Raw genomic sequence first — 27,251 nt, 5'->3', positions numbered from 1 at the left:
AGAGTGAAGAACAAATCAAGGTTCAATCCGATAGCGCGAGAGTGTGAGGAAGGAACCGGATAGTGGAAACTAGGCATCAATCCTAAAAACAGCGATAGCGCTTTAGGCATCGTTTAGGAAAAAAGACACCATGGGACGAGTTGAAGAAAGTCTTCCTAGCCCGATATTTTCCATAAAGTAAAACAACTATGCTAAGAGCTCAAATCAATGGATTTAAGAAAAAAGACAATGAATCTCTTTTATACGCTTAGGAAAGATACAAGTACATGATGCGAATTTATCCACACCATAGACTTGAAGAATGACTGATTATCCATACTTTCTATAATGGTATGTTGTATAACACTATGATGAATTTAAGCGTTGCCGCTGGCGGTGCTCTAATGGACAAACTGTATGACGAAGCTTATGAACTCATAGAGAACATGGTCAAAATATTTCCAATGGGGAGGTGAATGTGTTGCTGTAGAAAAACTAACTCTGAAAGGTGGAATGTACGAAGTTAATGGCATAGACTGCGTTAATGCTAAAGTGGATGCGCTTACTCAAAAAATTGAAAGCTTGGCCATAGCACCAGCAACTACCGTAGCTGCTATAACACCAAACTGTGAATAATGTAGAACCCCTGAGCACACTAATGACATTGTCAGTTATTGGCTGGTGTTCCCACCGACCAAATAAACCATGCTCAAGGAAACCCATATTCAAACACTTACAATCCTGGTTGGAGAAACCATCCGAACTTTTCCTATAAAAGTAACAATGCTTTGTTTCCACCAAACCCAACACCTGTTATTCCACCTGGCTATAAAAAAGGAGCCCTTGTTGCTCCAAAAGCACCTAGAAAGTCAAATATGGAGATCATGATGGAAAATTTTATGAATGCATAAGCTCAACAAAACAAAGAATTTGCAAATCAAAATGCTCATACAAGTGAACTGATGAAACAATTGTCAAATAAGTTTGATGCTATGGCTACCCATAATAAAATGTTAGAAACCCATATCTCCCAAGTAGCCCAATAACAAGCCGCAATAGTAGCTCTAGCTGGAGCATTTCCTGGTCTACCACAACCAAACCCAAAAGGCCATGCTAACTGTAGTATCCCAAAATTTGCCCTCCCCTTTTCTTCACATCTCCATTTAACCATGATTAGAGTTCAATTGCATGCATTATTAATTCATGCATAAGCATCATTCATCACCATGGATTTCAAGTGTTTGGCTTGGATGGCTTTGGTTTGTTGGTAGAACAACTGGAAATGCTTGGTTTGGACTTACCCCGAGGCACTGAGGCCTCGAAAACCCTAATCTCATGTGATCTCAGTGTGTCACACTCGGCATTCGATACTTGGTTTGTCCATTTTATCCCCCTTGGTGCTCAAGTCTTTTGGTCGTGATCCACATCCCTGGTCTCATAATTCCCATCCACCTTCATTCATTCACCTAATCATGGTCATACCACTATTGCTTGGTCCATAGGGTCACGTTCCCCGCTTCCATGTGTCAATTATAAATCTCGGGTTTGATTTGTGGTCATGTTCATATATTGAGTCAAGTCGTTTTCATTCAATTGGTCAATTCCATGCATTTTATCCCTAAAAAATTCATTACATACATAAAAGGGTACAAAAAAGGTGTAACATTGCAAAAAACTCATTTTGGGAAGTTTTTAGCCCTATGAGTCGACTCATGACTCGGCGCAAAACCCCCGGGTCCGAACAGGTCGACCCACCGGTCGACTCAATTATGGGCAGATTGAGTGAGTTGACTCACTCATCCTTTGCTTCGACTCATGATCCTTCTTTCTTAGAACCTAATTCCCTCGGGTCAGAATAGGTTGACCTACCGGTCGACTCAATGCTGGAAATTAGTGATTGAGTCGACTCACTCGTCACTTGCATCGACTCATTTCCATTTCTTCTTTCAGTCTTTTCGTCGCGGGTCCAGACAAGTCGACCCACCGGTCGACTCAACCCTGAGAAAATCACTGCTTGAGTCGACTTATGGCTTGTTCTGCAAGATTTTGCACCACTGTTATGAGAATAGGACTTTTGGGATGAAACATGATCCTCCATCATTGAGGCTTGCGATCCAAGGCAAGTAGACACATGCATAAACACCGGGAAAATCGTGAGCATCCGATGACACTTCAATGTTTGGTACTTCATCAAAATTCAACAAAACACATTGTGAACACATTAAACCTGCAGCAAACCAAATGCAGTAAAATCCACCAACACTTCAACTTGCACAATCATAACCAAAGCCAAAATCACATAACACAACACAACCACTGTTAACCTACAATTGCAAGTCATGATAAGCTAATCTCATTCAAACTGTCACCTACAATAACCAGTCACTTGAACACATTTCCACTAAGTTAACTAATTAACTAACTGTCAACCCAGTGAGTTAACCACCTAAACTCACTGAGTCCATTCCAACTAACTCCAAACCTCTTTTAAGTAACTCCAAGCCTAATTCCAGACCTTATGAATCCCAATCCTCATCCCTATAAATTCTCATCCTCGCCATCATTTGAGGGCTTCTTCACCATTCACTACTCTCTAGCTACACTCTTTGCAATCATCATCTTCATTTCTCTGCAACTTCTGAACCCTCTCCCTCTCACACTCAAAGCTCAATTTTCCCAAAACTCCATTGAAGCTTCAAGAAGAGTGAGCTAAACCTCATCATACTACAGTTTTTGTGAAGAAGAAGATTCAGAAAACAAGAGGAAGATAAAGGCAATATTTCACTTGCTTGTACAGGTGATTTTCCGTCATCATCATCTTCTCCGATCAACACTCGCCAGAGCAACTCTCAGCTTTGGAGGTAGGTCTTTTTTTCATTGCATTTCTAGTTGTTATGTCGAACATTACACCATGCTTTTACAAACCCCCATCATGAGGGGTTTTGAATCTTGTTCATGGAGGAGTATTTTGGATCTAAGTTCTTAGGAGTTCTTGAGGATTCAATATCATTATTGGATTTAGGACAGGAATTAGAGAATTTGGAGAGTGGACCCTTGTTCGGGAGGTGGAGACAAAGATGAATGTGTCTCCGCTTTTCATTTCCAGTAGCCATCGCCGCCGGAAGCGATTTCCGGCACAGTGGTCCGCAGTGGAGCTCCGACACCGGCGACCTGAACTGTCTTGGAAAAAGGCGCGTATTTTCAAATTCTTCTGGTTTTTTCCCAACACAACTCCCAATCGTTGGGCCCATTTTCTGATTGGGCTTGTCACACACTAAGCCCAATACAGTGTCATCTCACACCATTTTTCTGCTGCACCCCTTAACGGAAGAGAACCTTGTTTTGCATTGGGCTTTGGCACCTGAAGCCCATGCATATTGGACTCTATTTTATTCCATTTTTTCTGCACATCTAAACCAAGCCTTCCCCTCTGTTTTGCAAAAGCTTTCTATTTTATTTGCTTTATTTGCTTGTTAATTTATTAATTTAGTTGATAGAATTTAGGCTAATTAGAACAATTAGGAATTCAATTAGAATTTTCATTTTTAGATTCAATAACCGTAAAATTTGGCAAAGACCATTTTACCCTTTAGGGGTAATTTTGGACATTTTACTCATAAAATCACATGCTCCTTTAGGACTAGAAGTTAATTTAGAATTATAACCCAAAGTCTCAACATTAACATGTTCCCTTAGGAATAGTATTAACATAATTTTTTGATCGAGACTTTGATTAACATGCACATATTCCCTTAGAATTTGTACGTAGAATCTTAGTCGAATTTTGACTAACCATAACATGCTCCCTTAGGCTAGTTTGATCAATGTTAACCATTAGATTAGGTTTTAACCAAAAAATCCAAATTACTTCAAACCCATGGTTCAAATTTGTCAAAAGCAATTTCTCAATCAAGACATTCCCACTGTCTAATTTGAGTGACCGAAAGACCCTCGGTCACTTAATAAGACTTTTCTTCTAAGCTGTGGAACATGAGGCCTCAAGTCATATTTCTCAATCAAGACATTCTCAGTCATACCAAGCAGCAAATTATACAAGTATATCAAAGGTGGCATCTTCAAAAACTTGTCAAATCAAAGTTAGAATTGTGTGGCACGAGCCTTAAGCAATAGAGAAGGAGTGGGACTAGAGTATTCCTACCCACATTTTAAGTATCTTTGGGTATTGGACGTATGACCCAGCGCTCATCGTATTCACCTCTATTCATATACTTTAGCACAATTCTAATCGTACGATTGGCAAGTCTCTCTCTTCGTAAAACAATGTAGATGTTTGATTGGCTGCATTTTATGTTAAAACACTAACTGGACTCTAATGTCTTGACTGATGTCATGACATGCTTTGGAGATGTTTGATTGGCTGCGTGTTGTGTTAAAACACTAATTATACTCTGATGTCTTGACTGATGTCATGACATACTTGAGTAGTATGCTGCAGGTTTAGCTAATACAGGTTTTACTGAATGTCAAACTAGATGTTATGACCTTCATCCCTGACAGCAGATACTGAGGTATAGAATAGTTGGTTGTCTATTATAACTCAGTATTTAATTCAGTCTGTTTATCAAGGGAGTAACAGACCTGGCATAAGGCCTACTATCTGAATGTCAAACTGGATGTTATGACATTCATCAGTGACAGCATATACTGAATAATAGGCAGGTTGGTTTTTCTGCTACAGTTCAGTATTTATTTCAGTCTGTTTTTTCAGGAGGATAACAGACCTGGCATAAAGCCCATTGTGTAAATGTCAAACTGGATGTTATGACATTTATTTCTGTTAGCTGATACTGAAGTATAGACTGGTTGGTCTTTTACAGTACATCATTTAGTACAGTCTGTTTTCAGGAAAATAACAGACCTAGCATATGGCCTATGATTCTGGACGTCAAACTGAATGTTGTAACATTCATTCCTGACAGCATATGCTAAAGTGTATGATGGTTAGTTTTTCTGTTTCAGTATTTTTCTCAGGCTATTTTTCAGGAATCCAACAGCTGAGCTAAAATCCAGGAAACTAACAACTGAGCTACAATTAATGAACCTAACAAATAGCCTATTTGTTAGCACCCTAATATGTGGAAATTAGGTTAACTTGCTTAACCTTATTTTTAGGAAATACAAGTACAAGGCCCAAGTGCTGCAATATAAAAGGATGGCAATCCTTCTTTCAGAACTTAGGGGTTTTAGGCGTGAAGCTTTCATTGTACCATCATACTTCACTGCTGTATTTTTGTTTGTGTCTTGTATTAGGTTTATCTTGTGAGCCAAGCAATTATCACCTAGATGATTGCATTGGACTAGGGTGTTCATTGAGTTGTAAGTGTTGTGTCACTCTAAGCTTTTAAGCGTGAGTGTTGTGTATCTTGATTAAAGCTGTTAAGCACAATCATGAGTTGTTTGAAGTATTACTTCACCATTGTCTTTAAACTTAATTAAAGGTTGTAATCACCGAGGTGATTGAGGGGGAGTGAGTAGGAACTCTGGTCTTAGTGTAAGATTGAAATTGCATTGGGTAGGTATTAAGTGATAGGATTAAACAGTTGGTTTAAGGTCTGAATTAATACTACTAATAGTGGATTTCCTCCCTGGCTTGGTAGCCCCCAGACGTAGGTGTGTTTGTCACCGAACTGGGTAAACAATTACTTGTGTTATTTACTGCACTTATAATTTCCTGCTGTATATATTCCTGTGTGCGCACAATCGGATGTCATAACATCCTGTGTGACATCGATAGTCTATTAACTAGAATTTCAAACAATACAATAAAGCAAGGACTATGTCATCAACTTATCAATCATGAATCGAGTTATATGATACGAGTCAAGTAATAGAGAAAGAGTGGGAGTAGAGTATTCCTACCCCCATTCTGAGTATCTTTGGGTATGGGACGTATGACCCAGCGCTCATCGTATTCGCCTCTATTCATAGACTTTAGTATAATTCGAATCAAATGATTGATAAGGTCTTCATCAATGCAAGAAACAACTACAAAGATTCTTCTCTCTCCACTTGAAGGTTAAGACGAGAATTACATTCCACGAGCCTTAAGTGGTAAAGAAGGAATGAGACTGGAGCTTTCTTACACTCATTCTGGATATCTTTGGGTACGAGACGTTTGGCTAGTTGCTTATCGTATCCACCTTTACCCATAGACTTTAGTGTGATTCTCATCCAGCAACTATCTAGTCTATTCATCCTCCATTCAAATCATTTCAATTCAATCATCCATTTCTTTTGCCTTCATCATCTTGTTTTCATCCCTAGTGGGCTGAACTTCGAAAGCTCTAATTTCCTTATTGCACTATAAGGGTACGTAGGCAGGAGAACCTGGTTTCTTCGCGAGCTATATCTTATTTATCAATCTACCTCATCCACTTATCAATCAATCATTCTGGCTTTCAGCCCTAGTGGGCTTAACTACGAAAGCTCTGACTTCCTTATTGCACTATAAGGGTACGTAGGCAGAAGAACCCGGTTTCTTCGCGAGCTACCTTATTTATAATTCTACCCTATTTATCAATCAATCATTCTCCATTCATTCAATCTATATCATCCTTTTGAGAACAATCATACTTCTCCTTGGACTCCTTGTCTATCCTTTTAGGACGATAACGACAATCCACCTCATCAATCGAGAGTTGTTTGGCCCGTAACCCAAACATTTAATTCATTCTTTTTTGGCTAAGACGCCACTTTGCTCTTCGATTAAGAGTCTATCCCTCTCTTGGATCCAAGATACTATCCTTATTTGATCTTGAATTGTTAATTCCCCAACAAGTGATATATTATTCCTTGTATTATCCAGTGCTACAATCCTTCCTTGAAGATATGTTTGTCTTGTGAGTTCCCGTTGCTTAGAAAAATATCTGTCTCCCTTTATTCTCGTAGTTCCGAACTACGATTGATCTGACTTTCTCATTGCACAATTAGAATACGTAGGCACGAGGATGTGATTCCTTGGCGAGCAGGCTTCTAATTATTCCTCCTTCGCCTTAGGGCATCATTCATATCTTTCACTATCCATTATCTACCTTCGATCATAAATCGTTCCCCCAGTGACATATCATTCCTTTGACATTAAAATATAATTTCTTTGGAATTTCATATACACCCTTTTAGGACGCCTAACGAATAGTCCGCATTTTTGTCTAGAGTTGTTTGGCCCTTAACCCAAACACCTTTATGGTACAAATCCCATTTCTCTTATGGATTCCAATATAGTTTCACCTTTCGGTTTCAAACAATACCTCTTTTGCCACTTATTCCCAAATACTCATTTCTGTAACTTCGGTCACTTCACTCCGTTCATCTCTGTAATACATTTGTAATCTACCTTCATTCACTTCAGGTGATATAACCTATTCTTTGAGCCAAATACACTTGCTCTATCTTATACCTCCTTGTGAACCAAGAGTTGTTTGGCCTATAACCCGAACACCTAATTCCTCTCTTTTTCGGTTGTTCCGATATAGTGATACAGCGTTGTAGGCCCTTACTTGTTGGTTCATACATGTTTACTCTTGGGTTCATCTTTCACCCTTTTTGGAGTTCAAACAAAATTATCCTTTGGTTTAAACCATACTGCTATCACACTTCTTTTCACCTCCCGTCTCTAGTTCTTTGAACTATGGAGCTCTGAATTCCTCATTGCACTATGCGGATACGTAGGCATGGGGGCTGATCGCTTTATTCGCAAGTGCACGAATCGCGTCAGAGTAATATAAAAGAATATCGATTCCACAGAGACCAAATCTCAATCTATCGATTACTAGTGTTACGATGTTCATCTAAGGCGGTACAAAAGAGATATTGATGTCGCAAAATAGCAGTAAATAAAGAAAATGATAAATACAATGCAGATAAAGACAAGCTTGAATGTATTTCACGTTAGTTTAATGATGCTTCGATTGTCTAAATAGAACTACTTATGGGGAAATATTTTCTACTCTTGAAAAGAATCCATTTAACGGTAATTGTCGCTTTCGCGTATTCAGAACCGAGTTTACCCTTAAATTAAGGCCTTTTATTGTCACTTATAAAAGGTGCGCAAAACGCTAAAGTAGTAAACCTATTTTTAATAAATAAGACTCGTAAGCTTAGTTGAAAAGTGATTTTGATTCGGAAAGTTTTACCTAAGGAGTTTCCTGATTTTAAATCTATCAACGCGTCCGAAAACAGTTTCAAAAATCATTTTTCCTTAAAGTGATAAAAATTCCTAGTTACTAAGCCAGGGTGCTTTCGCACTCCTTGAGTAGTTAAAATTAACTAAGTTTGTTTTAGAAAACTCGAATTAAGAATCAAAACAGCCCCTAAAGCATTCTACAGATGCAATATGTGAAACATCTCTTTAACCGCAATCCTTACATTCTAACCTTTGAAAGATTTATCCAGACATGGTAATACAAACAAATACAACGATATTGATCATGATGAAGAGTTGTTTAGAATGTAAGGCGTAAGTAAAGCGTGTAAAACAATTAAAACGAGCAATAAAGATAATGGCGGGAAAATTAAATAAAGTAAAGCATGACAAGAAATTAAATAAAGTAAAGCATGGCAAGAAATTAAATAAAGTAAAGCATAGCAAGTAAAATAAAAATGCGATTAAATTAGAACCTGCTCCAAATGGAGGCTTTAAATCTGGTACAAGGAAGTAAATAGACCTTTGACTTTGAAAATAAAGACGACAGCAAAATCAAAGTGCTCTAACTCAATCTCACTAAGGTGCGATAACCCCTCGATGTGACGAATTACCACTTTTACAGATGATAATATAGACTTAGTGTTGTAAACTAAGTTGGATGATTTGGAAATGAACTAGAACGACCTATTTATAGAAGAATTCGGCAGCATGCAAAGACCAGGATGCCCTTCAAGTTCTCTTTAGTGGGAACGTGAAATGCAAAGGTGGCGTCCGCCACCCCTCTATGGCGCCCGCCATGTGAGTAAATGGGGAAGTTCATGGGATCGTGACAGTTTCCTCTTGGTTGAGGATTGATGTGTCATGGCTTCTCCTATAGCGGTCGCCATATAGAACGTCATGAGTACAATTTTTGCCGAAAACCCTAATTTCATGGTCTTTTTGCTTCGTTTATTCTAAAAAGGTCCTGAAAGAGCTAAATATCTGAAATTAACACAAAATAAAGCATAACACAAGCAAAATGATAATAAATACCAAAGAAACATGTGAAATCCGAGTCAAAAACGCGGTGTGATTCAGTGTGATCAAATTCTCCCACAATTAAACCTTTGCTTGTCCTCAAGCAAAACTCTTTATAGCTCATGCAAGAAACAATATCAACCAGAGTAAATTCAAGGCAAAAAGGTTTATAAGTTCATTCAAGGAATGTATCGATAGGTACTAACGAATCAACTTAAGGATATTATAGTGACACTTCCCGCAAACACGATCATAGGCTTCGTTCCTATACAAATCAATCCATATTACCCCATCATACCTAGGCCTTCTTTTCATCTTCTTCAAGTCCTTTTCATTCAGGTGCAATCACATTAAGCCCGTTATACGTACATACTCATAGTAAGGTGACCGGTTAGTGATTATGATCTTAAGCATGGGGCTCTGGTACATAAGCTGGTGTAACCCCTTTATTTGACCCAAGTATATTTGTGGGGGATTGGATTGTAATCCACCCTACCAAGTTCAGCACCAGATACCTCTGAACCAACCAACAATAGGCATATTATTTTTTTTTTTATTATTTTTCTTCTGCATGTTTCACATTTTTTTTTTGGGTTAAATGACCGTGTGAGAGTCACCTAGCCCGGAATTTCATATAACTAGAGAACAAAGCAGAGATTTTTATGATCATTCACCTATTTTCATCGGTCCCCTACGTAGAGCATGCTTAAGCCGGAGCTGACTGCAAGGATAAACTACTTAAGGACTTATTTGGAACAAAAATTAGGGCCACATCATATGGGTTATCGGGATCGACTCTTATAATCATGAAGCCTACGGTGTCAAGACGATATCGATATTTAGAAAAAGTTTTCCCAAGTCTTCCACATCATGTCATAAACCTGTCTTATAGCCTAAATATTCAAAATACACTGTTTTCTTTGCTCACAAAATTTTTGGTAAGGCTAAAGAGATGGGAGAAGTACGGATACACCACACATATGACTCGTCAAACACATGTTATTTTATTGAAAGAAAAACAAACAACTAAAACACACAAAACATACTGAAAATAAAGGAAAGCGACAAAAATATCCTCCCACACTTAAACCGAACATTGTCCTCAATGTTTCGATATGAGATAGGGTCGGAGTAACCTGAAAGAGAGAACTAAGGCTGATCACCGATATTGTCACCGCCCTGGTCAGAATGCCTGGGTCGACGACTTCTGCTACGAGTACTGAGACCTTCCTGCAGCTGCCTAGAGCGACCTAAGATAGACTCATGGTTGGCCTCGAGTTCCCATTTAGCATCTAAGGGTGTCTCATAGATGTCACCCTCTCCGTAAGGCACTCCTAACAAACCTGGTGGCGAGAATTTCTCGTGATTGCAATTTTTGTAGAATTTTGTTTTGACGCTCTCCGGGTTTCCCTCCGCGAAGGATGATGTTGTCGAAGTCCATTCCGGCCATTGATGGTGAGTGAAGAGAAAAATGGGTTGTTATGGTGAGGAAGTGAAAATGGAGTTTTAGTGGGTTTTTGGAGGAGGAAATTTATGGGTGAAGTTTAGGAATGATAATGGTTTTGAGTTGAAATGATAAAGTTAGGATTTTTCGTGGACTTTGATGGAGTTGGAAGGAGAAGAAAATGAGTTTTGAGAGGTTGAAGAAGGTAAAAATGGAAGATTTAGGGATTTTGTCCCGTTAAATATACAGACCTCATGGCGCCTGCCATGAGGCTTATGGCGTCCGCCGTGGCTTCGGAGTTGGTGTTTGGGCCGGGCTGGTTCTTTGCTTCCTGGGCTACAATTTGTTCCTTATTTTGTAGAAAAGATCCTAGGAAAGAAAAAGCAATCATAAAGTCAAAAGGAAAAATAAAAACAAGCATAAATAATAAATAATGGGAAATAGGTAAATCAAATGGCATCTCTTGGTCGGTGACATCATTAGTGTCCAGGGAATAATGGAGTCTCCTCAACCTCGGATCCTCGGAGCTCTACAATCTGGTGTCTAAGGTCGGCGATCTCATTGTTCAGTATATCGCCTTCAGTGGCATGTGTGGCATCTGACACTTTGACCTGCAAAGCAACGTCAGCGAGCTCCTGGCGGAGCTGGGCTATCTCCATACGAAGCCTAACAAGCTTAAAATGTATGCTTGGACTCTGAAGATTTGGATTATTGGTGAGGACTTTGATTCTGGTAGGTGTTGGATGATGCTCTGCTTCAGGTGGGATTCTCTGCTCATTTACTATCTCGTCTTGCCTTCTATGGCATAGGCCCAGTTGGCCTGATCATAAACACAAGTTACCTGAGGATCTGGTAAAATAAAGTAGTGGATAGTCTCACCCTCGATCAAGAGTCGGTATTGATCCGGGTGGAAGGAAGATCTCCTCATGAGGCCACGGTCCAGACAGAAGTCAATATCCATCAAAGTATATCTGCAGTAAGACGTCAGGTGAAATAGTCTTCTATCAAGTCTTAGGGAGGAGGCTATATGGGTTACCGTGCTTCCAAGATGTATAGGACTCACAGGGGAGCGAGCATTAAGATAGAGACTCTCGATCAGAAAGGCTCCGCAAGCTACCGAGCGTGACTAAGTGGTACAGTACATGAAGAAAATCTCTTCAGCACTTATGTGTGTATCAACGTCACTCTTCCCCAGGAAGGTGTGGGAAATAACCATCTGAAAATATCTGAAAGCAGGATTATGGATCTTGTTAGAGATTTGTGTGGAAGGGTCAGGGCTACCTCCACATGTAATGTCACTCCCGAACTTCTCAACGTCTCTACTCAAGAAATAGCTCATGGGGAGCTCAAATGAGGCATCATAAGTAGTCTGGAATTCAATTAAGTCACCGAGACGCTTGTGGTTGAAGGTGTATTCGGTCCCAAACAACCTAAAATTAATGTAGCCACCATCACTAGCGTGACCAACATAGGGCTCGTAGTTCAGTGAGCTCAAGAACTCCAAAGTGAGGTTCCTGTAAGTCACATGCATTGCATCAATATACTCATCCCATTGCAAATGATTGCACAAATGCCTGACACTAGGCTCAATGCCTAATGCTTCCATGCAGCTCGAATCAGGATATCTGGTGGGTAGCATTGGACGCTAGGAAAGCATGGCGTAGCGTTGCTCCTGTACTGGGTCACAAAAGATCACTAGCATAGTGTCGAAATTCTCCATCCTGAAAAGTTAGGTTAAAAATAGAGGACACCTGAAATCGCAAACATTGAAAATGTTAGTCTAAACATATGAAAATATAAATTGAAATAGTAAAAGTAAAGTAAAGGAAAAAGAAATCATGGGTTGCCTCCCATGCAGCGCTAGTTTAACGTCGTTAGCTTGACGATTTGAACTTTATATATCAGAGGTAGGAACTGGAGGGTCGATTAGAGTATGACCAGGGCATTCTGTGGGGATGTCACCTCCTTGATATTGCTTCAGTCTTTATCCATTTACCAAAAACGGATTACAGGAATTGTTCCGGATTTCAACTACTCCAGATTTGAGGATTTTGGAAACCTTATAGGGGCCTGTCCATCTTGAGCGCAACTTACCTGGAAAGAGTCGTAATGTGGAATTGAAAGGAGAACATAGACGCCTATATTAAATTATTTTTTTACAATCCTTTTGTCATGCCATGCTTTGGTTCTTTCTTTGTATATAATGGCATTCTCGTAAGCGTTCTGGTGGAGTTCCTCCAATTTGTGGATATCGAGGATCCGCTTCTTGCCAGATGCTAGGTAATCCAAATTCAGGGTCTTGATGGCCAATATGCTTTGTGCTTAAGTTCAAAAGGTAAGTGGCATGACTTTCCATAGACTAACTGGTATGGTGTAGTTCCAATAGGGGTTTTGTAAGCAGTTCTGTAAGCCCACAATGCTTCTGTAAGATTTTCAGACCAATCTTTTCTGGATATCGAAACAGTTTTTTCCAAGATTTTCTTAATCTCTCTGTTTGATACTTCCACTTGACCATTAGTCTGGGGATGATATGGTGTTGCTACTCTGTGTTTTACTCCATACTTTCTTAAGAGTTTATCGAATATCCTGGATATAAAATGTGATCCACCATCACTTATGACCAGTCGTGGTACTCCAAATCTGGGGAAAATATTATTTTTAAAGATCTTGATGACTACCCTTGTATGGTTAGTGGGTGAGGCTATAGCTTCTATCCATTTGGACACATAGTCGACGGCTACCAAAATATAATTGTTTCCCATCGAAGATGGAAAAGATCCCATGAAATCAATACCCCAAACGTCAAATAATTCCACTTCTTGGATGTTCTTTAAAGTCATTTCGTCGCGTCTTGGTATGTTTCCAGCATGCTGGCACCAGTCACATTAGACAATATAAGTATGGACATCACACTATAATGTTGGCCAATAAATACCAGCTTGAAGGATCTTAGCGTATGTCTTAGATGTGCTTGAATGTCCACCATAGGGTGAAAAGTGACAATGCTCTATGATATTTCTGACTTCTTCTTCCGGGACGCAACGTCGAAAGATATTATATGTTCCCCTTTTAAAAAGGAATGGTTCGTCCCAATAGAAATGTATTACATCTTTAAAGAACTTCTTCCTTTGTTGATAATTGAGGTCAGGTGGTATAATGTCAGCGACTAGATAATTCACAAAATCAACGTACCATGGTACTCTGCTAATCTCTGAAACTGTTCCCAAGTTGTCTCTATCAGGTTCAAGGGGAACGATATCTAACTTAGCTATCAATCTGTCATAGGTGAAATCATCATTTATAGGTAAATGGTCTGGCTTCAAATGCTTTAGTCTGGAAAGATGGTCAGCAACTATGTTTTATGTTCCTTTTTTGTGTCGGATATCTAAGTCGAACTCTTGTAGTAAAAGGATCCATCTGAGTAACCTAGGTTTCGCATCCTTTTTTCTTAGAAGGTAACAGATAGCTGCATGGTCTGTATAGACTATAATCTTAGATCCGACAAGATAAGACCTAAATTTATCAATTGCAAAAACTACAGCTAGGAGTTCCTTCTCTGTTGTTGTATAACTGAGTTGAGCAGCATCTAGGGTTCTACTAGCGTAATATATCACATGTAATTTCTTATTTTCTCTTTGTCCTAAAACAGCTCCTACAGCGAAATCGCTAGCATCACACATTATTTCAAAAGGTTGAGTCCAATCCGGAGTTCGTAAAATGGGCGCTGAAATTAGCGCTTGTTTTAAATGATTAAAGGCTTCGATACATTTTTCGTCGAAAATGAATTCAACATCTTTCATCAGAAGGCCGGTCAGGGGTTTTGTTATTTTAGAGAAATCTTTGATAAATCGTCGGTAAAAACCGGCGTGTCCAAGAAAACTACAGATTTCTCTAACAGTCTTAGGAGGGTTAAGGTTTTCTATCACTTCTATCTTTGCTTTGTCGACCTCAACGCCTCTTTCAGATATTATATATCCTAACAATATTCCTTCTTTAACCATAAAGTGACACTTCTCCCAGTTTAATACAAGGTTAACTTCTACGCATCTTTCTAGGATTTTCTCAAGATTAATGAGGCAATTCTCAAAGTCAAACCCACATACTGAGAATACATCCATGGACACTTCCATAATTCCGTCAAAATAATCTGCAAAGATTGACATCATACAACGTTGGAAAGTAGCTGACGCGTTGCAGAGTCCAAACGGCATTCTGTAAGAAAATGTTCCGTAAAGACTATCGCATCTCGAAAAATACGTTTCCTTGCAATGGTCGCGGAAAAATTAGTGTTCGAACAGAGTCGCCACCGAACTTTATTTATCCCAATGAAGGGATAGGAAAATATCGATAAAACCTCTAGGAAATGGAATAATGGTCGTCGCAACCATATTCGGGTTCGGGAGTGGATTACACAAGAGGAAGGTATTAGCACCCCTTACGTTCGTTGTACTCAACGGGAACCTTTTAGTTCTAATTTGTGTTTTGAATGTTAATTTATGTTTTTTTTGTTATCTTTGGGGTTATAAAATGTTGAAAATGGAAATGGATGAGAACCTCAGAAAGGAGAAAGGGGAGGTTTTTTAATAGTGTGCTCGCGAAGATACAACAATCTCCTGCCTACGTATCCTTATGGCATAATAAGGAAATCAGAGCATTCATAGTTCGGGGAACTACGGTTGGTTGGTGTTTTTTTAATGAACAATTGTTTAGATCGAATCCTAAAGGCTAAACGTTGGCTTGTCTACTCTCGGAGGAGGCTTAAGCGCTAGTTTGTTGTGCGTATTAGAAAGGATTAGCAATGTTCTTTCTGAAAAGAGTTTTTGGTCACACAGGGGCAACAAGTTGGATTAATATGTTGGATTTTTTGTTTGACTGGTTGTGTTGAGATATTTTGGTCGGATGACGATTACTTGGACATTCGAGTAAGATAACTCGTATCCTAATAGTCGAGGAGAGGAATCGAAGGCTCTAGACCATCTCCCTTTTCATCCTTAATTGCAGAAAGGATTTGATAATAATTAAGGTGTTTTAAATGGATGACGAATACTCGGATAATCGAGTAAGACAACTCGTATCGTAATAATCGGGAAAGGGAGTAGAAGACTCTAGACCGCTTTCTTTTTCATCTGAGTGATTATGAAATAAGTTTGCGTATGGTTGATGTATTTTAGCATGAACGACAAATAGTCGAATGACTGAGTAAAACAACTCATAAGCATTTGAGAAGAGGAATTGAAAGCTCAAGACCATCTCCCTTTTCGTATAGTTTTCTTAAGGAAATGATTTGATAAAGTTATATGTTTGGCGGAAAATGACAATCGTTCGACTAACCGAGTAAGAAAACTCGTATTCGTCCAATTGAGGAGTGAAGTTGAAAACTCAACGTCAACTCCTTTTTCATTCAACTTATTGTAAAAAATGTTTTGATTTAATTGGGGTATTTCGATTGAGTTTGAGAGAAAATACTCGACGTTGGATCGAGGTTTTAGATTTGTGTTTTGAATGAAATGAATTTATTTAGTGTATTGCTCTTCTACTCGATAAAAATCGAATAGGTCTCATTGTAAGAAAGTCCAAAAGTAAGCTATGTGAGGTTGATGGCGATGCTTTAAAAGCGATCGACTTACAAGGGTGTTTTGAATTGATTTGGGAAAGGCGCACTCGATATTGACTGAAGTTTGCATTTACATGTGCATATGAATTGAATTATGACAATGGTCTCAAAATGAGATTACTTATAAATTTTAGCTTATGCAACGTGAATGCAAAAATAACCAACAAGGAAATAAAGAGTCTCATTGTAAGGTAGCCCAAGAGAAAGTCTTTTGTGGGCTAAAGTGACCTAAGCCAAACAAAGGATAATGGTCTTACAAACATGCATATAAGTTACGGGTGAGAATCCAATTGTTTACAAAGTATCACAAAGAGTGAAGGAAGGTTTCCAAGCAAAGGTCCTAAGATGAGATTCTCTAAGTCCAAGTTGCTTAAGAGTTGAATGAATATTTTTGGTCTTATCATTTTATCATGTTTTGGTTATTTTTAATATATGATGACAACAAAATAAATAACAAACAAATAAACATGCATGATGAGTTTGTACAATGATGATGATAATGAGTACTTGAATATAAATTACAAAGTAATGACATAAAAGTAAATCACAAGATAAAGAAAGATAATATCACAATAATAATGGTTAGTGAATGTAAATGACAATAAAATAAATTGCAAGGAAGTAAAGTGCAATAATATAAATGTTAGAAGTTAGTAGTTAATGGTTAGTGGTTAGTGGTTAGTAGAATAACAATAAGCAAATAGAATAACAAGTTAATGTAAAGAGAATGGTTTCATCTATGTATCAATGCCTCAAAGTATCATGAATGATCTATTGATCAACCATTAATAGATTTGAAGTATTGAAGATTTAATCAACTCTAAACAACCATGGTCATGATCTAATAGAACTCATCAACCAAATAAATGTAACAAAAAGTCAACAATGAACATTAAATGATAACAAGAAATAAGGTTTAGGAAATGGTTTCATCTATGTATCAAATGACCCAAACATGGTTGGAATAGAGGCAACCTATCAATGCTTCAAAGTATCATGAAGGATCTATTGATCAATCATTAATAGGTTTGAAACATTGAAGGTTTGATCAACCCTAAACAACCATAGCCATGATCTAATAGATCTCATCAACCAAATAAATGTGAACAAGAAGTCAACAATAAATAGCAAATGAAATAAAATACTAAGTTTGATTAAAGATAGTGGATAAAAGTAGCAAGAGCAAGAAATCCCAAAAATGAGTGTAAACCAAAGTTAATCATTTTTACAATCTTGAGTCTAAAACCTCTCAAAAGATCAACCAAGAATGAACAAACATTTTCAACATAAAAACAAAACCAAAAAGTTAACAAAGATTAAGCTAAAGTCATTACCCAAAAATGTTGAAAAATGGTAGGTTGAAGTGGTGTTGAGCTTGGATATAGAGCAAGGAGTTTGGGATGAAAGTGTTGATGGTGGAAGTATAGTGAAGGGGCTGAGTTATGAGTGTTAGAGAGTAAGAAGTTTTGAAAAAAAATATGAAAGTGGGCAAAAAAGTTGGTAGGGTGACTTTTCTAAGAGTGAAAGATTTTTTGTTTTGGCTTAGGTTTAGAGAGGTGAGTAAATGGTACTTGGACAGAACTTTTGGGGGCTAGGAAGCATGAAAAATGAGGGGAAATAGTACCTCTATTTATAGGGAAAGTTGGTGGAAAGAGGGGTTGATCAAAAAAACACATTGTGTAAAAAACAGACCTATTACAGCTGCCTGCGCAGGTGTAATCGGTTACCCTAATTAGGATAACCGGTTACCCAGTCAAAAATGGCCAAAAACTCAATTTTGGGGCTGTGTAACCGGTTACGCTGATTAGGGTAACCGATTACCCAATTTATTTATTTATTTATTTATTTATTTTTATTTATTTTAGAAATAATGAATGTATGCATGTGTAATAGGGTCATGGATCAAATGAAAATTGTATCGGGGTAGAGACAAAATTGGGGTATGACAAGGACAGGTGAAGGTCGTTTTCTCTTGATCCTCGGGGTGTATGGGTATTTGAAAAAATCCAGAATATCCATCCAGATAACAAAAGTAAAAGTGTCTGGCAAGACGTTCAAGCATTTGATCTATGAATGGAAGGGGAAAATGGTCTTTCCTAGTTGCCTTATTGAGTTTCCTATAGTCTATGCACATGCACCATCCGCCTTCTATACGTTAAGCTACATGCTCGCCCTTCTCGTTCTGCAGGACTGTGATGCCTCCCTTTTTGGGTACCACATGTACACGACTTACCCATTTACTATCGGAGATCTGATTGATTATATCAGCTTCTAGCAGTTTAAGGACTTCCTTCTTTACCACCTCACTCATTATAGGGTTGATTCTTCTCTGATGTTCTCTAGAAGGTTTTCAATCCTCCTCTAGAGAGATCCTGTGCATGCACACAGATGGGCTTATACCTTTTAAATTAGAGATGTTGTATCCTAAGGCAGAGGGGTATCTTCGTAAAACATTCAAGAGTTGGTTTGTCTCGTCTTGGTTTAAGGTGGCACTAACTATTACTAGGGGGTTCATTTCTTTATCCAAAAACTCGTATCTTAGGTTCTTGGGAAATTCCTTAAGTTCTTGAGCTGGTTTTTGAGAATTTGGTGAAAGGTCAGGAGTAAGGGCCAAACATTCGTTAGTGTGAGGTTTCGTTTCCTCTGGCTCATCATCCTTTTCATTCGGGTTTGAAAATGGTTTGATCTTAGGTTCTTCTTGATCAAATTCCCTTATGCATTCATATATGATATCAATCGCGTAACACGCGTCTCCTATGATTGGTGCCATCAGGAACTTTGAAAGAATAAACTCTATCTTTTCATCTCTTACTTCGAAAGTTAATTTTCCTCTTTTAACATCTATTATGGCTCTGGCTGTTGATAAAAATGGTCTACCTAAAAGGATACAGATATCGTCGTCTTCCTTGATATCCATGACCACAAAGTCTGTCGGGATTCAAAGTTGACCGATCCTAACGGGGATGTCTTCTAATATGCCTACAGGATACTTAACAAATCTATCGGCTAATTGGAGGGACATCTTAGTTGGTTGTAATTCTCCTAAGTTTAACCTTTTACACACAGCTAAGGGCATTAAACTCACACTAGCGCCTAAGTCTAGGAAAGCTTTGTCGATCATATGACTCCCTAGAATGCAAGGTATAGAAAAACTCCCAGGGTCTTTCTCCTTCTTAGCAAGTTTATTCTCGGAAATAAAGTTGCATTCCAAGGGTTTGGGATCGTTAATCCTACGCTTGTTGGTTAAGATGTCTTTGAGAAATTTGGCGTAAGATGGAATTTGGGTGATGGCTTCGGTGAAACGAATCTCTACATGAAGCTTCTCTATTACTTTTATAAACTTTTGGTACTGGTTATTGATTTTGGTTTGTTTAAGTCTTTGCGGATATGGAATTGGTGGTTTGTACGGGGGTGGTGGTTTGTAAGTTTTATCCTTGGCTTCTCCTTCTTGGTCGGTTTGTTTCTCGGGTTTCACTGGTTCCTCTTCTTGGTTGGTAGGTATATTTTCTTTAGAAGCTTTGAACTCATTCATTATTGGGTTACGAGGCCCTTCGTAAGCGGTCCCACTTCGTAATGTGATAGCGTTAGCTTGCCCTCGAGGGTTAAGTTGAGGTTGTCCAGGGAATTGTCCTCCAGGTGTAGTTTGTGGGGCTTGGTTTTGTGCTACCTGTGAGATCTGGGTTTCAAGCATCTTATTATAAGTAATTATCTGATCAACCTTAGTCCCTAATTGCGTTATCAGTTCGTTTACGTGAATGTTTTGGTTTAGGAATTCTTTATTTTGCTGAGTCTGGCCCGATATAAAGTTCTCCATGATCTTCTCAAGGTTAGGCTTCTGGGGCACAACTTGCATAGGTTGATTTGGTTTTTGGGTTTGAAAACCTTATGGTCTTTGAGGTGCATAATTTTGGATAGGGTTCTGGTTTTTATAGGAAACTTTTGGGTGATTCCTCTATCCAGGGTTGTAAGTGTTTGAAAATGGGTTACCTTGGGCGTAATTCACTTGGTCGGTGTTCAGGTCGTTCAAAAGGTTACATTCCGCCGGTTCGTGTCCTTTAGATCCACAAAGTTCACACTCTGTGTGGACTACCGCTGCGGTGTTAGAGTTTGTAGAAATATGTTCGACCCTAAGGGCTAAAGCGTCCATTTTTGCTTGCATCATGTCCATAAAACATATCTCATGTATTCCACCTTGGGTATCTTTTTTCTCTACTGATGCTCATTCAATTCCCCATTGGTAATGGTTTTGGGCCATATCCTCAATTAGGTCACAAGCTTCAGGGTAAGGTTTGTTCATCAACGCGCCACCAGCGGCAGCGTCGATGCTCATCTTTATGTTATAATGGAGTCCATTATAGAAAGTATGAACGACCATCCAATTTTCTAGGCCATGGTGTGGACAGACTCTTAACAGCTCCTTGTATCTCTCCCAAGCTTCAAAAAGTGATTCTCCTTGGTTTTAAGTAAATCTAGTTATTTGGTTTCGAAGAACAACAGTCTTACTAGGGGGAAAATATCTAGCAAGGAATACTCTCCTAAGGCCTTCCCAGGTAGTTATTGAGTCAGCTGGAAGTGAATCTAACCATGAACGTGCTCTATCCCTGAGGGAGAAAGGAAATAATCTTAAACGAATCGCATCATGTGAAGCACCGCTGGATTTAACGGTGTCGGCCAGTTGGATAAAGACTTTTAAATGTTGATTTGGGTTCTCAAGAGCGAGACCCGCGAATTGATTTTGTTGCACTAATTGCAGTAAAGATGGTTTTAGTTCGAAATTGTTGGCAGGAATGAGGGGGTTTACTATACTAGAACTAGGTTCCTCGTCAGAGGGTTGGGCAAATTCCTTAAGAGGTCTCCGGTCACGATTCTCGGCCATAGCTTTCTTAATTCGGATGAGTAAGACGCGTGTACGAGTGTAACGCTCGGGTTCCGCTAAAGGATCTACTAAATTTCCGGTACTACGGGTTCTTCGCATTTACCGGCTAATAATGCCTTAGTCTAGACTGTGTAACAACAGGGTACGAAATTTAACGAAGTTGGTCCCCGTCAACGGCGCCAAAAACTGGATCGCTTTATTCCCAAGTGCACGAATCACGTCAGAGTAATATAAAAGAATATCGATCCCACAGAGACCATATCGTCAATTTATCGATTACTATTGTTACAATGTTTATCTAAGGCGGTATAAAAGAGATATTTATGTCGCAAAATAACAGTAAATAAAGAAAATGATAAATACAGTGCAGATAAAGACAAGCTTGAATGTATTTCAAGTCAGTTAAATGATGCTTCGATTGTCTAAATAGAACTACTTTTGGGGAAATATTTTCTACTCTTGAAAATAATCCATTTAATGAGAATTTTCGCTTTCGCGTATTCAGAATCGAGTTTACCCTTAAATTAAGGCCTTTTATTGTCACTTATAAAAGGTGCGCAGAACGCTAAAGTAGTAAACCTATTTTTAAGAAATAAGACTCGTAAGCTTAGTTGAAAAGTGATTTTGATTCAGAAAGTTTTAACTAAGGAGTTTCCTGATTTTAAATCTATCAACGCGTATGAAAATAGTTTCAAAAATCGTTTTTCCTTAAAGTGATAAAAATTCCTAGTTACTAAGCCAGGGTGCTTTCGCACTCCTTGAGTAGTTAAAATTAACCAAGTTTGTTTTAGAAAACTCGAATTAAGAATCAAAACAGCCCCTAAAGACTTTCTACAGATGCAATATGTGAAACATCTCCTTAACCGCGATCCTTACATTCTAACCTTTGAAAGATTTAGCCAGACATGGTAATACAAACAAACACAACGATATTGATCATGATGAAGAGTTATTTAGAATGTATGGTGTAAGTAAAGCATGTAAAACAATTAAAACGAGCAATAAAGATAATGGCGGGAAAATTAAATAAAGTAAAGCATGACAAGAAATTAAATAAAGAAAAGCATGGCAAGAAATTAGATAAAGTAAAGCATAGCAAGTAAAATAAAATGCGATTAAATTAGAACCTGCTCCAAACTGAGGCTATAAATCTGGTACAAGGAAGTAAATAGACCTTTGGCTCGTTGCTTATCGTATCCATCTTTACCCATAGACTTTAGTGTGATTCTCATCCAGTAACTATCTAGCTATTCATCCTCCGTTCAAATCATTTCAATTCAATCATCCATTTCTTTTGCCTCCATCATCTTGTTTTCATCCCTAGTGGGCTGAACTTCGAAAGCTCTGATTTCCTTATTGCACTATAAGGGTACGTAGGCAGGAGAACCTGGTTTCTTCGCGAGCTATATCTTATTTATCAATCTACCTCATCCACTTATCCATCAATCATTCTGGCTTTCAGCCCTAGTGGGCTGAACTACGAAAGCCCTGGCTTCCTTATTGCACTATAAGGGTACGTAGGCAGAAGAACCCGGTTTCTTCGCGAGCTACCTTATTTATAAATCTACCCTATTTATCAATCAATCATTCTCCATTCATTTAATCTATATCATCCTTTTGAGATCAATCATTCTTCTCCTTGGACTCCTTGTCTATCCTTTTAGGACGATAACGACAGTCCACCTCATCAATCGAGAGTTGTTTGGCCCGTAACCCAAACATTTAATTCATTCTTTTTCGGCTAAGACGCCACTTTGCTCTTCGATTAAGAGTTTATCCCTCTCTTGGATCCAAGATACAATCCTTATTTGATCTCGAATTGTTGATTCCTCAGCAAGTGATATATTATTCCTTGTATTATCCAGTGCTACAATCCTTCCTTGAAGATATGTGTGTCTTGTGAGTCCCCGTTGCTTAGAAAAATATCTCGCTCCCTTTATTCCCATAGTTCCGAACTACGATTGCTCTGACTTTCTCATTGCACAATGAGAATACATAGGCACGAGGATGCGAGTCCTTGGTGAGCATGCTTCTAATTATTCCTCCTTCGCCTTAGGGCATCATTCATATCTTTCACTATCCATTATCTACCTTCGATCATAAATCGTTCCCCCAGTGACATGTCATTCCTTTGACATTAAAATATACTTTCTTTGGAATTCCATATACACCCTTTTAGGACGCCTAACAAATAGTCCGCATTTTTGCCTAGAGTTGTTTGGCCCTTAGCCCAACCACCTTTATGGTACAAATCCCATTTCTCTTATGGATTCCAATACACTTTCACCTTTTTGTTTCAAACAATACCTCTTTAGTCACTTATTCCCAAATACTCATTTCAGTGACTTCGGTCACTTCATTCCATTCATCTCCGTAATACATTCGTAATCTACCTTCATTCACTTTAGGTGATATACCCTATTCTTTGAGCCAAATACACTTGCTCCATCTTGTACCTCCTTGTGAACCAAGAGTTGTTTGGTCTGTAACCCAAACACCTAATTCCTCTCTTTTTCGGTTGTTCCGATACAGTGATACAGCGTTGTAGCCCCTTACTTGTTGGTTCATACCTGTTTACTCTTGGGTTCATCTTTCACCCTTTTTGGAGTTCAAACAAAATTATCCTTTGGTTTAAACTATACTGCTATCACACTTCTTTTCACCTCCCGCCTCTAGTTCTTTGAACTACAGAGCTCTGAATTCCTCATTGCACTATGCGGATACGTAGGCATGGGGGTTGATCACTTTATTCGCAAAAGCACGAATCGCGTCAGAGTAATATAAAAGAATATCGATCCCACAGAGACCACATCGTCAATCTATCGATTACTATTGTTACGATGTTTATCTAAGGCGGTACAAAAGAGATATTGATGTCATAAAATAACAGTAAATAAAGAAAATGATAAATACAGTGCAGATAAAGACAGGCTTGAATGTATTTCACGTCAGTTAAACGATGCTTCGATTGTCTAAATAGAACTACTTATGGGGCAATATTTTCTACTCATGAAAAGATTCCATTTAACTGGAACTGTCGCTTTCGCGTATTCAGAACCGAGTTTACCCTTAAATTAAGGCCTTTTATTGTCAGGTATAAAAGGTGCGCAGAACGCTAAAGTAGTAAACCTATTTTTAAGAAATAAGACTCGTAAGCTTAGTTGAAAAGTGATTTTGATTCGGAAAGTTTTACCTAAGGAGTTTCCTGATTTTAAATCTATCAACGCGTCTGAAAACAATTTCAAAAATCGTTTTTCCTTAAAGTGGTAAAAATTCCTACTTACTAAGCCAGGGTGCTTTCGCACTCCTTGAGTAGTTAAAATTAACCAAGTTTGTTTTAGAAAACTCGAATTAAGAATCAAAACAGCCCCTAAAGCATTTCTACAGATGCAATATGTGAAACATCTCTTTAACCGCGATCCTTACATTCTAACCTTTGAAAGATTTAGCCAGACATGGTAATAGAAACAAATATAACGATATTGATCATGATGAAGAGTTGTTTAGAATGTAAGGCATAAGTAAAGCGTCTAAAGCAATTAAAACGAGCAATAAAGATAATGGCAGGAAAATTAAATAAAGTAAAGCATGACAAGAAATTAAATAAAGTAACGCATGGCAAGAAATTAAATAAAGTAAAGCATAGCAAGTAAAATAAAAATGTGATTAAATTAGAACCTGCTCCAAACGGAGGCTTTAAATCTAGTACAAGGAAGTAAATAGACCTTTGACTTTGAAAATAAAGACGACAGCAAAATCAAAGTGCTCCAACTCAATCTCACTAAGGTGCGATAACCCATCGATGTGAAGGACTGTCGCTTTTACAAATGATAATATAGTCTTAGTCTTGTAAACTAAGTTGGATGATTTGGAAATGAACTAGAACGACCTATTTATAGAGGAATTCAGCAGCATGCAAAGACCAGGATGCCCTTCAACTTCTCTTTAGTGGGAACGTGAAATGCAAAGTTGGCGCCCGCCACCCCTCTATGGCGCCACCATGTGAGTAAATGGGGAAGTTCATGGGATCATGGCAGTTTCCTCATGGTTGAGGGCTGATGTGTCATGGCTTCTCCTATAGCAGCCGCCATGTAGAACGCCATGAGTACAATTTTTGCTGAAAACCCTAATTTCATGGTCTTTTTGCTTCGTTTCTTCTAAAAAGGTCCTGAAAGAGCTAAATACCTGAAAACAACATAAAAGAAAGCATAACACAAGCAAAATGATAATAAAGACCTAAAAAACATGTGAAATCCGAGTCAAAACCCGGTGTGATTTAGTGTGATCAGGGGCCCTAATCATCATCGAGCACTCTATCTATTTCTTTTCCTTTTCCATTTCTTTTGTGAGTAATATTTAGATATCACACCTATTCGAGCGAGAATAATCAAAATAGTTCCCATGGAGTACCATGGATGTTTGGGGTGCTAATACCTTCCCCTTGCATAACCGACTTCCTAACCAGCATATATTTTCCCCCCGGGTTTTATCGATGTTTTCCCTTCCCTTTGGGGATACATAAAGTTCGATGGTGACTTTGTTGTATGTTCGAGCGTGCAATATATTCAGGTATATTTCCGCTAGCTTCACTAACGTTATCACACTTCGAAGTGGAACCGAATTAGATGAACCAGTTGTCCCAAGAATCCAAAATCCAACCATATATCAAAATTCTGGCAAGGGAACCGAAAAGGTAAGCGAACCAACCAATGATGGAAAGGAAGATGAAAGCGGAGAGGAAAAAGATAAAGAGCCATCTTATGTTCCTCCACCGCCATATAAACCACATATACCTTATCCCCAAAGACTTGTTAAGTCCAAAAATGAAGGACAATTCAAGAAATTCGTAGAATTTATGAAGCAACCTAATATCACTATACTATTCACAGAAGCCATTACACAAATGCTTTCATTTGCTAAGTTTCTTAAAGAGATTCTATCCAACAAGAAAAAGTTTGAGGATGATGAAACCGTTATGCTTACTGCCGAGTGTAGTGCTATTATTCAAAACAACATGCCTCATAAACTAAAAGATCCAGGTAGTTTTTCCATACCATGTGTAATCGCAAGTAAGATCATAGACAAAGCTCTATGTGATTTAGGAGCCATTGTTAGTTTAATGCCCTTATCCACATGCAAAAAAGTCAATCTAGGAGAATTAAGACCAACAAAGATGTCTCTACAACTAGCTGGCCGTTATGTTAAATTTCCAATAGGTATGCTAGAGAATGTTCCCTTTCGTATAGGACAATTCTATATTCCTATCGACTTTGTAATAATGGATATAAAGGAGGACTCCCACATCCCTATTATTTTAGGAAGATTAGCTACAGCGGGAGCCATCATAAATGTGAAGAAAGGAAGGCTAACATTCGAAGTTGAAGAAAAAGTTGAATTTCTCTTAACTAAATTCCTATAAGCACCAGCTATAGACGAATCATGTTATTTCTTAGACGTTATCGATGAATGTGTAAAATAAATGAAGAAGGAACCATCTAAGTATACTGAAGTTCTGAAGATTCCAACATATCCTATATTCGAAGATAATAACTGCTGTGAGACATACATAGATAATAGTCTGAGAGAATTTCTATAACTAACACCAAATCCAATGCCATGCCCAAAGAAACCTTCAGTAGAACTCAAAACACTACCTAAAGATCTAAGGTATGAATTCCTAGATAGCGAGCTTGAACGACCAGTAATAGTCAATGTTGACTTAGGACATATAAAAACCGAAAAATTACTCCATATCTTATGAAAATATCCAAAAACTCTAGGCTATAACATCTCCGACTTAAAAGGAATAACTCCCTTTATATGTATGCATCACATTATGCTAGAGGAGGACTGTAAAATCTCTAGAGAGCATCAGAGAAGAGTAAATCCTATCTTGAGTGATGTAGAAAAAAAGAAGGTACAAAAGCTATTAGAAGCAGGAAGTATATATCTGATATCCGACAGTAACTGGATCAGCCCGATACATGTTGTTCCAAAGAAGGGAGGTATTACCGTTGTTAGTAATGAGAAGGGAAAGTCTGTAGCAAAAAGAACTCAAACTGGATGGAGAATGTGCATAGACTATAGAAAATTAAATAAAGCCACTCGTAAAGATCATTTTCCATTATATTTCATTGATCAAATGCTTTAACGAATG

General features: G+C 38.2%; 1 protein-coding gene and 1 non-coding gene across 2 annotated transcripts; both read left to right on the top strand.

The window, feature by feature from the left end:
* Nucleotides 1–347: 347 nt before the first annotated feature.
* On the top strand, nt 348–26,513 carry LOC127121933 (uncharacterized). Its single transcript, XM_051052356.1, has 2 exons — nt 348–451; nt 25,664–26,513. Exons 1-2 carry the CDS (start codon nt 348–350, stop codon nt 26,511–26,513), a joined length of 954 nt encoding a protein of 317 aa, XP_050908313.1.
* On the top strand, nt 20,604–20,710 carry LOC127125117 (small nucleolar RNA R71). Its single transcript, XR_007804576.1, has one exon. It is a non-coding gene; the product is annotated as a small nucleolar RNA R71 (small nucleolar RNA).
* Nucleotides 26,514–27,251: the final 738 nt, after the last annotated feature.

Source organism: Lathyrus oleraceus, chromosome 2, assembly GCF_024323335.1.
Source record: "Lathyrus oleraceus cultivar Zhongwan6 chromosome 2, CAAS_Psat_ZW6_1.0, whole genome shotgun sequence".
Classification (NCBI taxonomy): domain Eukaryota; kingdom Viridiplantae; phylum Streptophyta; class Magnoliopsida; order Fabales; family Fabaceae; genus Lathyrus; species Lathyrus oleraceus.
This window is presented reverse-complemented; position numbering and strand designations above follow the sequence as displayed.